Source organism: Prionailurus bengalensis, chromosome X (assembly GCF_016509475.1).
Source record: "Prionailurus bengalensis isolate Pbe53 chromosome X, Fcat_Pben_1.1_paternal_pri, whole genome shotgun sequence".
In the NCBI taxonomy this organism is placed as follows: Eukaryota; Metazoa; Chordata; class Mammalia; order Carnivora; family Felidae; genus Prionailurus; species Prionailurus bengalensis.
In genome coordinates this window covers 16,201,853-16,217,661 of record NC_057361.1, presented here as the reverse complement: position 1 = coordinate 16,217,661, position 15,809 = coordinate 16,201,853, and the positions used below count along the sequence as shown (strand labels likewise).

Genomic DNA, 15,809 nt, shown 5'->3' with positions numbered 1-15,809 from the left:
AAATTCTATGGAGACAAACCTTGCCTCCATTGCTGTCCGTCTCCTTAGGCCCTAGGGTGAAACAGCAGAGGCATCTTAAACATTAACACAGCATCTCTCCCCCTCCCCGTGTTGAACCTACCTCTACTTATTCCTTATGTCTCTGGGTGTGGGGAAGATGATAAGACACAGCATCAGCCAGGGTTCAAGAAAGTGAAGGGGCTCAGTGTGTACTCTGAGTTCTCCTGTGGCCACCTCTGCATTTAAAGAAAGGTGACTCTTGGAGGTTGCACCCAAGCTTGTAGCATTTTCTCCTCCTTACGATCTGACCAGCTGTTGAAGGCCAGGGAATGGAGGTGAGGCAAGGTGGAGATAGGGTGGGTGCTTCTGCTAATGGGGCAGTTTGTCCAGGCTCCAGCCGCCACAAGTGGTGTTAGGTCTTCTGCTGCCTCATAACTAGGTTGAGTGTGAGGGAAATGGATTTTCTCAGTTTCTTCAGTTCAGCTGGTTTTTGTAGATTCTTCTCTCAGATCTTATCAAGGAAGAAAAGAACAGACAAACTTGGCAGCAACCTTACTCTGGCTATTAAGAAAGACTCCCAGTGTCAGGACCTCACATCCCAGCCCACCTCATCTGAGCTAGGCCTGTGGTTGACACAGCTATGAAACTCCTTGTTCCATCTCTAGGTTGAAGAGAGAGAGAGAGCCACACCCACTGGGCAGGAGCTAGATAAGTCAGGGTAGAGTGGGGCCTCACTTTAGAGAGGGAGCATGGGAGAGATTTGCTCTGCAGGTGACTGGGTGCATGGTGGGGTCCTTCTTAACAATGGCCCCCACCTAAACTGAACATTTACTGCAGGCTGCACAGACTTCCTCAGTATGATCACGTCATGCTCACAGGAACCCCGATAGGGAGAAATGATTGTTCATCTCCTTGTACAGCAGTGGAAACTGCGGCTGGCAGGGAGGAAAAACAGCTTGTTCAAGGTAGCACTGCTAAAGAGAAACAGCACCAGGAACCCTGGTGCTGATTAGGGCCCTTCCTCAGCTCTGTTTTAACTTCTAACATTTGCTTTCTGTTTGGGTTTCCCATTTTGAAGGTTTTGGAAGTGGTTGGCTTCTCTGCAGTAGAGTGCTGGTACCTGTGGTTTTTATTTTCTTTCTTCCTGTGGGCAGTGTGAGCTTGGCCTTCACAGCCCTGCCCAGTCCACTTCCCTTGTTTTTCCTTGGGAGGGGGGCTTCTATCTCTCAGTGTCTCAGATTTGAAATAACTTGTGTTTTTTATAGTGTGTTTCACACCAGCTTTGTCTCTAAATCCATCTTCTCTCGAAAAGTAGTGTAACAGAATATTGTAAATAGAATTAATTTTCATATTTTTCTCTGCCTCCCTCCTTCACTGTCCCTCCCTTCCCCCCATCCCAGTCCTGTTTCAAAGGAAGAGCTTATCTCCATCCCAGAATTTTCACCAGTAAGTGAAATGATTCCTGGGGTGTCTCTGGACCAAAATGGAACTGGTAATGCTCGAGCACTTCAAGATCTCCTAGATTTCACTGGCCCACCCATGTACCCCAAGCGATCCAGTGAAAATCTCAGCCTGGATGACTGTAATAAAAACTTGATTGAAGGATTTAACAGTCCTGGCCAAGAAAATACTCTGAACACCTTCTGTTGACAAATACATCTCTTTAATGAAAGGTACAGTCCGGTCCTTTGATTATAGTCTAAATTTATACCTCTCCAAGTGGGGTTTGTAAAGATGGGATAAACATCACTCGGTGTCCTGAATGGTCAGTTTTATTTGAAAAATACAAATGTGAATATGAATATAGGTATCACTCATTTTTCAAAACTTAACATTATGCCAAATGTAGTTTATGAAAGACCTGCATTACTACCTGTTTGCATTAACTGAAAGTAGTGCAAAGAGATTTTCACTTTTACAAAAAAAAGGCAAAATGCAAAAACAGCCTTCAGTGTTTGTCTTGGAGTGAGCTGTTCGAGAGGCAGCATGCACCCTGCACGGGGACAGTGGCTCTGTCAAACTCCTTCCTGAGAGCTGCACTCAGCATTCAGCCGCCATAGCTTTGCACTGTGTCTGCGAGCATCTGTGCTTTCTCTCATATTATTTTGCACATCCATTAGCAAGATATATTCTAAGGTAAAAGAAAAGCCTAAGAGGTTATTTTGGGGGTCTGGGAACACACAAAAATTTTTCCATATGAGTTAGTAGTAATTAATTGCTTCTTCACCTTGCGGCATTTCTGCTTACAAAAGGTTTCATAGGAACATTCTTTCAGATGGGAGGAAACCTGTATATGGTATATATACTGCAGCGCACACAATAATTGAGATGGATTTCAAGTGAATCCTTTGTATGAGAGCCTTCAGTGCCACACCCCTCCATGCCCACCCTGCTGTTGGGGGTGTGTAGATGGGTGTGTGGTGTGTGTGTTGAGAAGCACTGCTACAAGCTTGACCAACCATCTATCTGGAGTAGCACCATTTTTAGAGGCAAAGAGAATACTGTAATAGTGGTACAAGGTGGTATTAATAAAGTGAATTTCTCCCCTAGTTTTACTCAATGACATTCCACATTCTATCTGCAGTCATTCATATATAATGATGAGCATTGGGTCAAATGATTTGCTGTTCTCTTGACCCAATCTGGAATCTTTGCAAGCAAACATCTATTCTTGGATCACACTGAGGGAGTGGGCAGATGGAGAGCTGAAGTTTGTGTCCTGAAGGTTTTGTTCCCCACCTTTGGCCTTTTTTCTTGTCGAAGTGGGTTATAAACACTCTGCGTTTGTGTAATTTAGTTATACACACCTTACATTGGATTTACTTCAGTTTGGGGCTTGTTTTTTAATTAACGAAAACATAATTAGAATCTATCATCAAATCCTTTCGTAAGTTAATTCCAGTTGTCCTCCCACTTTAGACTTTGAAAACATTTTTATATTCTCAGCATTCTCTCACTTCATTTCTTATGAGGCTCCACTCCTATAACACAGCTTCAATGCCTGATATGATTTAGTCCAATCTTTCTCTTTCTCAAATGAGCAAACACAGGCTGACTGGCTGACCCAGTCAGAAGAGCACACGACTGTTGATCGTGGGGTTGTGAGTTCAAGCTTCACGTTGTGCATAGAGCCTATTTAAAAAAGTAAAGTCTATTTTGGGGCACCTGGGTGGCTTGGAGGAGCATGTGAGTCTCGATCTCGGGGTCATGAGTTCAAGCCCCACAGTGGGTGCAGAGATTACTTAAATAAATAAAATCAAATGAGGAAACAGGTTGGGGAGGGCACATGGCCAAAGGTCACTGTATTTTGCATACATCTTCCTGTGCTCAGCTATCAGCTGTAGATAGTGCATCTTAAGAGTTCACTTCTCTCGGTTCTTAGGGAAGCACTTGTGGCCCTTTGACACGTAAAAGGGAATGTATGACAGGTAACATTTAGAATAAACTGTGTCAGTATTATGCTAAGTGAAATAACTCGGTCAAATAACTCAGTCGGAAAAAGACAAATACCATATGATGTCACTCACATGTGAAATTTAAGAAACAAAACAAATGAGCAAGGAGGAGAAAAAGGGACAAACCAAGAAACAGACTCTGAACTATAGGGAATAAACTGATGGTTACCAGAGGGGAAAGCAGGGGTCGGTGGAGATGGGGGGAATAGGGTATGGGGATTATGGAGTGCACCGGTTCTGATGGGCACCGAGTGATGTATGGAAGTATTGAGTCACTATATTGTACACCTGAAACTAATATAACACTGTATGTTAACTGAATTAAAAACTTAAAATCAAGATAGGATACAAGTGAACATAAATAAGCATGTGTTTTGTTGTTTGTTTTGACTGCATTTGGCTTCTTAAAATAAGTTCTGCACTGAAATCTTAAAATGTGTTGGTTTTTGTTGTCACAGTGGCTAGGGGCAGCAATACCATTTGGAAAGCAGAGCTTGGGACATTAAGTATCCTGCAGAAAATTTGGCCACCTAATAGAATAGTCCCACCCAAAATGCTGAAGCTCTTCCATTGAAAGATACTGCTATATAATTATCAAGAAGGTAGAAAGTTCCAGACAGAGTGATCATTTTAGTGAGAAAGAATAGGTACAATGTGGTCTCTTCATTCATCTCATCTGGTTTTGTTTTTGGATTGACACAGGTGGTGTTTGGAGAGCCCATGAAGCTGCTGGTAGTCAAATCCAAGCTGCTGGTCCTCTGAAGAAGCTTCTGTTGTCCTAAATCACTGGATTCCAAATTATTAGATGAAAATGTAACTGTATCCCTAGTTAGTATGTCAAACACTGGCCACTCTTGGTAGAAACCACTCTTGGTCGAAACCTTGAAACATTGGCCTTGTTGGGCTTTAGCAAAGTTTCATGTTACAGTTCTATTTATGAGCTTCAGCTGCTGATAAAGTGCTTCCTATACTACTTTATTATCATAGTGATCCTCGGAATAACCCAGGTGATTCTGTGTTGGAAATTCACCTTATAACCATTCTTATTCCCAAAGTTGGAGTACATAAACATTTAGATGTCTTTTCCTGTAAATATTCTAGACATTGACTCAAACTCTACTTAAACTTACACTGAACTTGGGCTGCTTATCTCCCTGTCTGTGTTTAGAAGAAATTCCAGAGGGTTTTCCCCCTTTCTGTGGTTTATTTGTTGGAAGTTACTATCAAGCTGTTTCTTATTATTAAGCTTAGCCACCTGCAAAATGCGTTGCCCCATATTACTCCTTGGGGGGCTGACAGAATAATATTGTCTGGTTGATTAAGAAAACTATTAAGCAATGTGGAATGATTTCTGTTCACGTATGCATTTTATTATAGACTTGGGCACCTGAATCTAGCAAGGATCTTGTCATTGTTACCCCTTAAAATATCCAAGCCATCGAGTAGCTTTTGGACTGAAGGAAGCTTGAATGATTTGTGGGGCTCATGCACAGGTGGTTGGTTTTCATGTTGTTGCTATCGTTTTTCTCTTGGACCTTGGGGCCCTTGTTTGTTTGCTCCTGTGTTTGCTCAACTCTAATGAAACCAGGCTCAAATGAAAAGATAGTTCTCTGGAACAAGGGGGCCCTGAACTGGAACCAACATGTCATTTTAACAGACCAACATAAAAATATCTGAACAAGGGACAATGACACTAGAATGTATACTTCATGTGTTTTATGCCATATAATGTGTTTTCTTAATTTTGTTTCTTGTGGTGAAATGTGACTTTCAGATTAAAATGACCTCCTTTGAAACTGTTTTTTGTTTGAAAACTTCTTTGAAACTCTTGTACAGTAAAGAGTTTGGAAAAGATCCATAATTCTGACTGAGGTTTGCAACCAGGAGATAAAAAGAAGTCTCAATAATAATCTTGTTCATGTGCTTTTAAAACCAGCTACAGTTTAAGACTTTATCAGTTATGGAAACTGTGTATGTTTGTGTATGTGTATATATTAAATAAAATACATGCCTCCAGTAATGCAGTGCCATTGATCTTGAATATCAGGGGAAATCCCTTTTATGACAAGCACACAGAAAATGATAGCATGGTCTGACTTTCAAAAAATGCCTCACCATCTTTCTTAGTTTTATTTTGCTAAATGTTTGTTTTGTTGTGATCTGTTGTGCCTCATAGCACCATTGTGACCATGGTGATGCCTCATGTGCATGATGTGTTCATTGTGTTTAATGTGAAATACATTTTCATTGAAGAATCTGATGGCTTGCTAGTGTTTTGTTTGTTTCTGTAGGCTCAATGAAGAAATGTGCTGAAACCAAATCAGATTTTCTGAAACCTATGTGGAGAAAACCCAAAAATCCTGCGTAGGTGTCCTTTCCCTGTCAAACTCATTAAAATTTCTCTGTTGTCAGTTCCAAGCACAGCCAGCTGTAGAAATAAGCTTAAGTGATGAGCTGTCCCTAGGAAATGATGAACTTCGAAGTACAGTAAAGTTGATGTACTTTCATACCACTGATATGAGGGAATTCTAGCTAGCTAAGATGCGGCTAACTTAGTGTAACCTATGAAAACATTCCACATAGCAATATGGCATTTAAACAGAATTATATTGGGTATGGTGACCTTTATTTTCCAGTAAGCTAAAACCAGACCAGCCTTTTTTTTTTTTTTTTTTTATCTAATTCACGGCTTTTATACAGGCTGAGAGACAATACCAGCCAAGACCAGGAGCCAGAAAGGCATATTGGAATGGGAATTTTGGAACCCTCATGGTAACTTTCTGGGCTGCCGTCTCTGAAGCCAGGGATCCAGTCAACACAGCCCTCCTCAGCTCTGCTGACAAAGCCTCTGTTAAGTGCACAGGAGTATCTGTCCTAACTCTTTCTGTATGCTGGCCTATGACAGTGGCATTACAAGTAGCTTCTGTCTTCATGAGCTCTGGCCACAGGATCAGAGTGGTTGCCAGGCACTCCTAAGAGCAATTTTTTGTGAACATTCTGAATTTTTCTTCATATGTACAGGTTTTCTGTTAATCACATGCTTTGTAAACTAAATTTGGAAAGCCAGTGTAAGGAACTGTTTTGTTTCTAAACATGCATTGAGGCTCCGTTACTTTGGAGCACAACAGAGTGACCTCCATCTCCACTCTTGAGTATTGTTCAAGAAAGACAATTATGTAAGAAAATAGCATGAGAACTCTTAGCAATAGAAAAGAGGAGCCTTACAGATAGTCTTTGGGCGGGGAGGGGGGCGGCAAAAAGAAACAAGTGAAAAACTCATTCTTAGAATATTTTCACAGGTGAGCCAACTACTAAAGAAAAGTCAGTTTTCTTACACATTAACAATAAACAGGAAGTTGACCCCCACAAACCCCAGAAAGTTTGTAGAAATAAGCTAAATCTAAAACTTGATCAGGGGACATTACATGTAAATGGAAAGACATGTCACGTCACTAGATGGGAAAATCTGTGTGTGCGAAGTAGACATAGTGGGTGGCCCTCACATTTGTGCAGTATTGTAAATCAAATCGAGTCCCAGTCAATGGAATTTCTGTTTTGCAGCTTGTAAACATAATTGTATAGTACATGTAACAGAGTGAACACAGAGCTAAGAAACTTACAAAATGAGCTTTTAAAAATGGAGAATTTCCCTGAACAAATAGCTAAATATATGATAAAACTTCCAGAACTAAAACAATGTAGTCTGATAAATACAATTTGGAATAGAAAATAGAGATCAGTGATAGACCCAAGAGACTAATGTATGATGGAATGGGGGTGGATTATTTCATCCTATACAGAGATAGCATGTGATTTAGTGTCTCCTGAGGGTCAACTGAATTTAGCATCTCTGATAGGATGTGAATAAGGGCCCATATAATGAGGAAATTATAATGAGCAGGGTCCAAGGTGTGGGTACCAATTTTGGTTCAAAGTTTAATTCAGTGGAACTTTTAGACACAAGGCTTGGTATGATCCTCTGAAGATCTTGAATTGATACCCTCCCCTCACCTCAGGATTTGCCAGGATCTCAGGAGGTGAGAAGCAGTGGCCTCTACTTGCCATGGTTTAAGCTTCTGCAGGAATGGACCTTAAGAGTCAACATGGCCTCAGTTCCTGCTGTATGCGAGGTGGTCTTAAGACTTCTCCAGGCTATGAGGTAGGTAGGAGAGGGTTACTTCCTTGAGACACACAGCTGGAATTTGACAGATCTGGGGTTGACTCCAGGGCCTCAGTTTCGGTACCCTCGCGAGAGCTAACAGGTTCTTCTGCCCCTGAGAGCAGCAGAAGTGTTTTTGTTGGAGCAGGTGCTTATAGCTGAGAAGGGCCAGAACCTCCATGGGGAATCCTAGTTCTGGGTGTGCTTTTATTAAAAAATGAACTGTCAACATAGTGTTCACATACTATAAAAATATCCCTCTTTTATACAACTCTGTCTTTGATTTGTTCACAAAGTTGTGCAACCATCACCACTAATTTTCATTTGTGCTTTTTCAGCGTTTCTTATCCATCCATCCACTCAAAGCAGGAGAGCTTGGCTATATTATTAGTTCACGTCCTCATTGTACCTAGAAGCAAGAACATGGGATTTGAAAGTACTATTCCCTGAACCATTCACTTCCCCATATTCCTGTCCCAACAGGCCAAATTAGTGTGGTGTTTCTGTAACCTGATCTATGTGGGCTGTTCTGTGTTGTTTCGCATTCTCTGTGCATAAATATTGGATCAAATGCCAAATACAGGCTCACTTATCAGATGCCCAGTATGGACTTTATAGAGGTCGATGAGAAACATGGATTGGGTGAAATTTGAAAATCATGAACCTTTGTTGTTGTTGTTCTGTGTTGTTTTTTGGAGAGAGAGCGTGAGCAGGGGAGAGGGACAGAGGGAGAGAGAGAGAGAGCGAGAGAGAATCCCAAGCAGGTTCAGCATGGAGCCCCAACACAGAGCTCAATCCCACATTGCAGGGATCATGACCTGAGCCAAAATCAAGTCAGAAGCTCAACCAACTGAGCCACCCAGGTGCCCCCCAAATCATGAACCTTTTGTGCTCGCTTTGGCAACACATATACCAAATCATGAACCTTTGAAGATAGGCCTTTTAACAGTGGCCGTCAAATCTAGTGGGTGTGGGGTGGCTCTACTTGCTCTTGTGTTTCCAGGACAGATGGCCCATTTTCGGGGAGAAATGATTTTCTTTTTTGACCCTAAGATCCAGGTCAGAGTCCAAGACAGTGGGCACTCCTTGAATGGTGGAAAGAAATCACCCCTTCTACAGCCCAGAGTCTGAGGGGCACCTTGCAAAAGGCCGAGGAAGCTCGTAGGCTTCAGATGATGTCACACCCAGAGAATTCACTCCCCACCCCTCCCTTCAGCTATGCAGTAAATAGAAGCTTCTGTGAGGCAGTAAGGAAATGCCAAAGTTTAATCCTTCCAATAGGCTTCGAGGGATGGTTGATGTTAGGGAAAAGGTCTAAAGTGACCAGACTTCTGGACTACCAAGATAGTATTAAGGCAGGCTTTCCCCATGTCCACTTATCTCAGGAAATGCAAAATTCGAGGAATAGAGTCCCAAGGAATTAAACCTTTGTGTAAAGTAACTTTCAAATCAGAGGCAACAGCCCTCTCTTGACTGTCCTTGTCTTTTAATCACATTTCCCTAGCAGTGTGTGCAAGCTGATCTCTGAAACAACCAGAAGGTTGTCAACAAAGAAGTGAGAGCTAAGAAGGAGCTAGGTCATGCATGCACAGTAGACATGGAGAGCTTGTTGGATTGAATGTGGTCCCCACAGTGGGATGCAAAGGTTGTTTTAGAACAAATGGAATCTTACTGGTACCACTGGAAGGAAAGGATACATTTCATTTGCTCAGTGGACCTGACCTTTGGAAGGGTTCTCAGGGGTCACTCCTGTGCAGTGACAACCCTGATGGCTGGTAAGAGGTATTCATTGTTCATTGATGGTACGAAATTATCCAGAACAAGGAAATAAGGCCAAAAGATAACTGCATGCCCTTTCAAAGACCTGCAAGAGCATGGTCTTAACACAGCAGCCCAAGGGCTGCTGAGTTTCAGGGAATATAGCTTTCTATTGCTGACCATGTGATCTGGACTAAGACACAGTCTCTGGAGTTATTCACTTGTAGACAGAGTTGCAGTTGACTTTTGTCTTATTGAAAAGCTAACTCCAGGGGCGCCTGGGTGGCTCAGTTGGTTGAGCATCCAACTCTTGATTTCAGCTCAGGTCATGATGATCTTACACTGTGTGGGACTGAGCCCTTGTGTTGGGCTCTGCGCTGGCAGCAAGGAGCCTGCTTGTGATCCTCTCTCTCCCTCTGCCCCTCCCCCATTCATCACGTGTGTGTGCGCACTCTCTCTCTCTCTGAAAATAAATAAACCTTTAAAAAAGAAAAAGAGGGGCGCCTGAGTGGCTCAGTCAGTTAAGCGTCCGACTTCAGCTCAGGTCATGATCTCGTAGTTCGTGAGTTCGAGCCCCGCATCGGGCTCTGTGTTGATAGCTTGGAGCCTGGAGCCTGCTTTGGATTCTGGGTCTCCCTCTCTCTCTGCCCCTCCCCCACTCATGCTCTGTCTGTCTCAAAAAGAAACATTAAAATTTTTTTTAAAAAAAGAAATGCTAACTCCAAACATTATGCCTGTTTGTTCCTGTAGGGCACTAAACAATTTTGTATGTAACTTTGTGATCTCATCCCAGCATTTGCTTCCCCACTAAACACACATCGTGTGATGCTGTGTATGTACCCACATCCATGTGCCAAACAAGCAGTCCCCATATTCTCCCTTGACCTGGTTTTGTCATCCTGCTCCCTAATGGAGTTGAACACACTTTTGACACATGCTCACGTATATTTGCAGCAGAATTATGGTTGTAACTTTCGAAGTTATACTTTGACAATGAGAAAGCCTTAAGTCCTTAGCAGGTTTGGGAAATTTTAAGTAGCTGCTATAATAGCTTTAAAGGTTCATATTAGGGGTTCCTGGTTGGCTCAGTCGGTAGAGCGTGTGACTCTTTATTTTTTTTATTTATTTATTTTTTTTTGAGAGAGAGAGAGAGAAACAGAGTGGGAGTGGGAGAGGGACAGAGAAAGAGGGAGACACAGAATTCGAAGCAGGCTCCCGACTCCTAGTTATCAGCACAGAGCCTGATGCAGGGCTCGAACTTACGAACTGTGAGATCATGACCTGAGCCAAAGTCAGTTGCTTAAGTGACTGAGCCACCCAGGCGCCCCTAGCATGCGACTCTTAATCTGAGGGTTGTGAGTTTGAGCCCCACGTTAGGTGTAGAGATCATTTAAAAATAAAATCTTTTTTACAAAGTTCATATTAAATGCTGTTGTAGTGGCTGTTGTGGTGCACCACCTAGATGGACCTCCTCTTTAAGACTGAGGTATTTGTCCTTCCACATGCTGGAGGTACAGTTGCTGAGGCTTGTTGGTGGAGTTCCTAAGAATTGCCTTTGACTGAAGGAAACTACCTTACTAAGGTTAAACCCCCTCATTTGAGCAGCCTGTATCTAATGGATAATTTGGGTGTACAAAAATCCTTGCCTCAAAGTGAGACAATTCAGAAGGGATGTCTCACTTCAGAGGTCCTTGTGCGTTCACTTGAGTCCTTTGTTGAGGCTGCATTGCAGCCCAAGATTTCCCTCATGCTTCCAACACTCCCCTGTTCACTCCCCATGCACCTCCTGCATGCTAACTGGTCTCAGCGTCTATTCCTGGAGAACCAGACCTGAGCTAGCTAGGCATTGTACTAAGGGCTTTCCATGCATTCTCTCTCCAAACCTTAGGAATGACTTTCTGGGATAAGCACTGTTGTTGCCATGCTCACTTTACCACGAGAAAGCCCGAAGTCCTCAGCAGGTTTGGGAAATTTTAAGCAGCTCCTGTAATAGCTTTAAAGGTTCATATTAGGGGTTCCTTCACCATGAGGACCAAGACAGGTGAAGTTGCTCATGCAAGACCCCTTACAAGCAGGAAGTACACAGCTGGGCTTCAAATCCAAAGTTTGCTTTCCAGCCTGTGCTTGTCCAGGCCCACTACACCTCAAAGTTTCGCTGTGGGAAATCACACAGATTCAACACTTTGAGGCTCTTGCCAGTCTACACATCTTGTAGCTGTATTTGCAAGTTTCCCAGTTATTATTTGTAGTTGTAATGGGTAATGAGGTCAGATCTGCCGTAATGTATTTTTGTATTATAGTTTGGGATGAGACATTTATTTGCGTGATTCTTTGATTAATGTCGGCCTCTCTCACTGTAAGCTTCTTCATAGCAGGGCTGCCTAACTGCCTAATATTCCTACCACCCACTACAGGTATTCAGTAAGTATTTGCCAGTGAATAAACACAATTGTTACTAAGGAAATCTATGAATTAAAATCCATGTCCTCTGATCTGCATATCTTTCTGCCAGAGCCACATTCTATCATGAGATAGATAGCAGATTCTCAAAGACCCTAGTTTTTGTGTTTGCTTTTGGATTCCTCAGCACCTACAACACCCAACTGTCCCAGAATAGCTCCACCATAAATCTTTGTTAAATGAATGTTTTTTTTTAAAATAGAGAACAAACGTACCAGATGGTTCCAAGGCACGTAGCAGAAATTGGCGTCAATATTAAGGGTATTTATTAACCACATATAATATATGACAAGCTCCAAAGGCAGCTCAATGACATCAGGATTCTGGAGCTGCACTTCTTTGAGTGTCTTGGCTTTAAGAAGGTTGCTGTGGCACCAGCATCCTGTGTTCATGCCACTGTGGTCAGAGGCGTGAAGATGTTCGTGGCAGACTGCTGCTCCTTGTTCTGCTCCCTCCTTCTACCAGGAAGAAAACCCTTTCCCAGAAGCTCCCAGCAGATCTCTACTTCTCCTTGGCCAGTACTAGGTCTTATGCTGACCCCTAAGCTAATCACTGGCCTAAGGGAAGGATGATCATGCATATTACTTAAGGTAAATGCCAACTACTGCTTTTTTTTTTAAATGTTTATTTTGAGAGAGAGACAGAGAGCATGAGCAGGGGAGGGGCAGAGAGAGAGGGGGACACAGAATCCGAAGCAGGCTCAGGCTCTGAGCTGTCAGCACAGAGCCTGACGCAGGGTTCGAACCCACGAACCGCGACATCATGACCTGAGCTAAAGTTGGACGCTTAACCGATGGAGCCACCCAGGCGCCCCAGTAATGCTAGCTTCTATAACAACTACCCCTCAAAGATGCAGAATGTCTCAGATACAACAGAATTTTTTTCTCCCTCATGTGAAGTCCAAAACAGATGTGGCTTATTATAACTCTCCTCTAAGTGGAACTCTCCTCTAAGTGGTAATTCAGGGAACAGGCTCCGTCCATCTTATAGCTCCTTCATTTTCCAACTTTATCATATCTTTCTGCATCAAGCCCACAGAATAGGGAAAGAATATTTAGAAGATACATTGCTTGGCAACCAACTTGGCCTCTAAGGGACACACGCCATTTCCACTCATATTTGGTTGGCAAGAACTAGTCACATGGCCCCACATAGATACATGCAAGGGATATGTAGTCCCTGGCTGGTTTGCTTCTTCTTTTGTTTTTAATGTTTATTTATTTATTTTTTTATTTATTTTTTATTTATTTTTTTTTCAACGTTTATTTATTTTTGGGACAGAGAGAGACAGAGCATGAACGGGGGAGGGGCAGAGAGAGAGGGAGACACAGAATCGGAAACAGGCTCCAGGCTCTGAGCCATCAGCCCAGAGCCCGACGCGGGGCTCGAACTCACGGACCGCGAGATCGTGACCTGGCTGAAGTTGGACGCTTAACCGACTGCGCCACCCAGGCGCCCCAATGTTTATTTATTTTTGAGAGAGCGCGCGCGCGCGCACACACACACACACACACACACACACACACTCATGAGTGGGGGAGGGGCAGGAGAGGCTTATAGAGGATCTGAAGCAGCCTCTGTAGTGACAGCAGCGAGCCCGAGGCAGGCAGGGCTCACGCTCGCAAATTGTGAGATCATGCACGACCTGAGCCCAAGTGAGTCGCTCACCCAACAAAACACCCCAGGGCCCCCCTAGCTGGTTTGCTACTTACCAGAGATATTGCTAACCCTGTGCTTTCCAAAAGTTCTGGTTATACCACTTCACTTTTACAAAAGACCTACATTCATACCTGTTTTTGCTAACTGAAAGAAATCAGAAAATAATTTTCACTTTTGTGAAAAAAGCTGTTCCCACCCTAACGTAGGTCTTTCATGAAAGTGAAGTGGCACGATGCAAACTTTCCGAAAAAATGGAGGATACTCTTGGCTGTACGCTATTTTGGCTTAGGAAAGTTTTTATAGGAAGTTCGGAATGAAGGGGAAACCCGTACCATGCAAGGGGGAGCCCAGGGAATTTGGTATATAGTTTGCTGTTTCTGCCATGCCATAATTAACTTAGCCAGAGCTGTCTAATGGGAATATGATGTGAGTAACATATGTCACTTTCAGTGTCAACTAGGGGGCCTGGGAAGAGAGGGGCAGTAAGTATTTTTATTGCATCGTAAAATCTACCACAGGGCCCATTATATTCTCTTTTTCTACTAATCTAAGAGAGAGTAAGAATTGGTGTGAAAAAGCAGAAGAAACTGTGAGGGTACCTAATAAATGTGGAGTTAAACAAGTCAGATTTATCAAGCAAATGAAATTTTTGAGAGCTTAAGAACAGAATTGGCATCTGGGTTGTACCAGGACACAAAAACAGACTGCTTATTGTGGGAAGACATATATTAATCGAATCTACCAAGGATCTGGGGGAAGAGCTTCAGGGGAGGGGCAGTAAAGATTTCAATAAGGAAGAGTAATGAAACTTAAAAATATTTTGTAGTAAAATTAAGTTTTAAATCTAACCTCACTGTTCCTTTTTGCCTTGCATCAATGTAGGTAGTCCATATCAAAATTTTTTTCAAAATAATTTCTGAGTTGTGACATATTTTAACACCACAAATATTATATGACTTTCAGAATTAGGGGCAAGCCACTTCACATATTAATTACAAAAGAGTTCATGAGAAATAATTTATGGGCCCAGCGAGCTGGTAGTAACTACCGAATCTTGTTCAGGAATTTGTCGTCAATCTCAGTAGGAAAATAGACATAAAGACAGTGACTAGAATGAGCAAAAAGGGGTCTGCAACACAAGACTGTCGGAAAGCATTTTCCTCCAAACAGTATAAATCATTTCTGTCTGCACTCAGTTGTTGCCAAAGCCCTTAAAAAAGTAAAGAAAGGACAGCGTCCACCAAAAAAAAAAAATAAATAAAAAAAATAAAAATAAAAATAAAATGCCCATCTCATGGCACAGAAGAAAAGCAGGAGGAAACAGGGCTGGGTAAGTGTAATACATTGAATTTCATTTACAATATTAAGCAACACAAGTCAGATACTTAAGGAAAGAGAAAATTCACCTGGTTCTGGAAGTCCTGGGTTGTAAGGACTAATGCAGATGCTGAAGACATGACCAACACAATACAGACCATCTGTACAAAAACTATGAGAAAAATCTGTGCAGTGTTGTCAAGGGATGAGAAAGCTATTTGTCCTACTTATTCCTAATTATCTAATTCTCACATCAGCATTTAACAAAGAAAGCTGTACAGAAGGGCAGCTAGAGATACATGTCAGGGCAGATGGAAGTTTTCCCCAGAAGCGATGCCCCTCCAAAACATGACATGACAGTGAGCACTTGCTCTGAGTCTGTATTAGTACCTGATTCATTCTTTTTTAGTTTGACTTTTTTTTTTACTTGTTTAAGAATTAGTAGTTTAAAAACTCCCACGGGGGCGCCTGGGTGGCTCAATCGGTTGAGCATCCGACTTCGGCTTAGGTCACGATCTCACAGCTTGTGAGTTCGAGCCCCGCGTCAGGCTCTGTGCTGACAGCTCAGAGCCTGGAGCCTGCTTCTGCTTCTGTGTCTCCCTCTCTCTCTCTGCCCCTAACCCACTTGCATTCTGTCTCTGTCTCTGTCAAAAAATAAACATTAAAAAAGTAAATAAATAAAAATAAAAACTCCCATGAGAGAGAGCCAAAGCATAAGAGACTCTTAAAAACTGAGAACAAACTGAGGGTTGATGGGGGGTGGGAGGGAGGGGAGGGTGGGTGATGGGTATTGAGGAGGGCACCTTTTGGGATGAGCACTGGGTGTTGTATGGAAACCAATTTGACAATAAACTTCATATATTGAAAAAAAAACTCCCATGAATTTCAACAAGCCTCTTTGTCCATCTTATGGTTTATAGGGAATACGAGCCTTAAAGAAGTAGTTCTCAAACCCAAGAGTACTTCAGAATCCCCTGGAGGGGCTTGTTGACACTGTGCTG

General features: G+C 42.5%; 1 protein-coding gene across 14 annotated transcripts in view; it reads left to right on the top strand.

Annotated features, from left to right (window-relative positions):
• Window positions 1-15,809, top strand: part of MAP7D2 (MAP7 domain containing 2) — a 120,093-nt gene that overhangs the window by 102,073 nt on the left and 2,211 nt on the right. For 13 of the 14 annotated variants that reach the window (XM_043571574.1, XM_043571582.1, XM_043571573.1 and 10 more), the window contains 2 exons: window positions 1,401-1,673; window positions 4,158-5,710. In XM_043571574.1, coding sequence (XP_043427509.1) covers window positions 1,401-1,650 — 250 coding nt within the window. In that variant the 3' untranslated portion in view covers window positions 1,651-1,673; window positions 4,158-5,710. Of the gene's footprint in view, window positions 1-1,400; window positions 1,674-4,157; window positions 5,711-10,461; window positions 10,474-15,809 lie in introns of those variants that run through there. The other variant, XM_043571585.1, reaches the window with a different exon arrangement.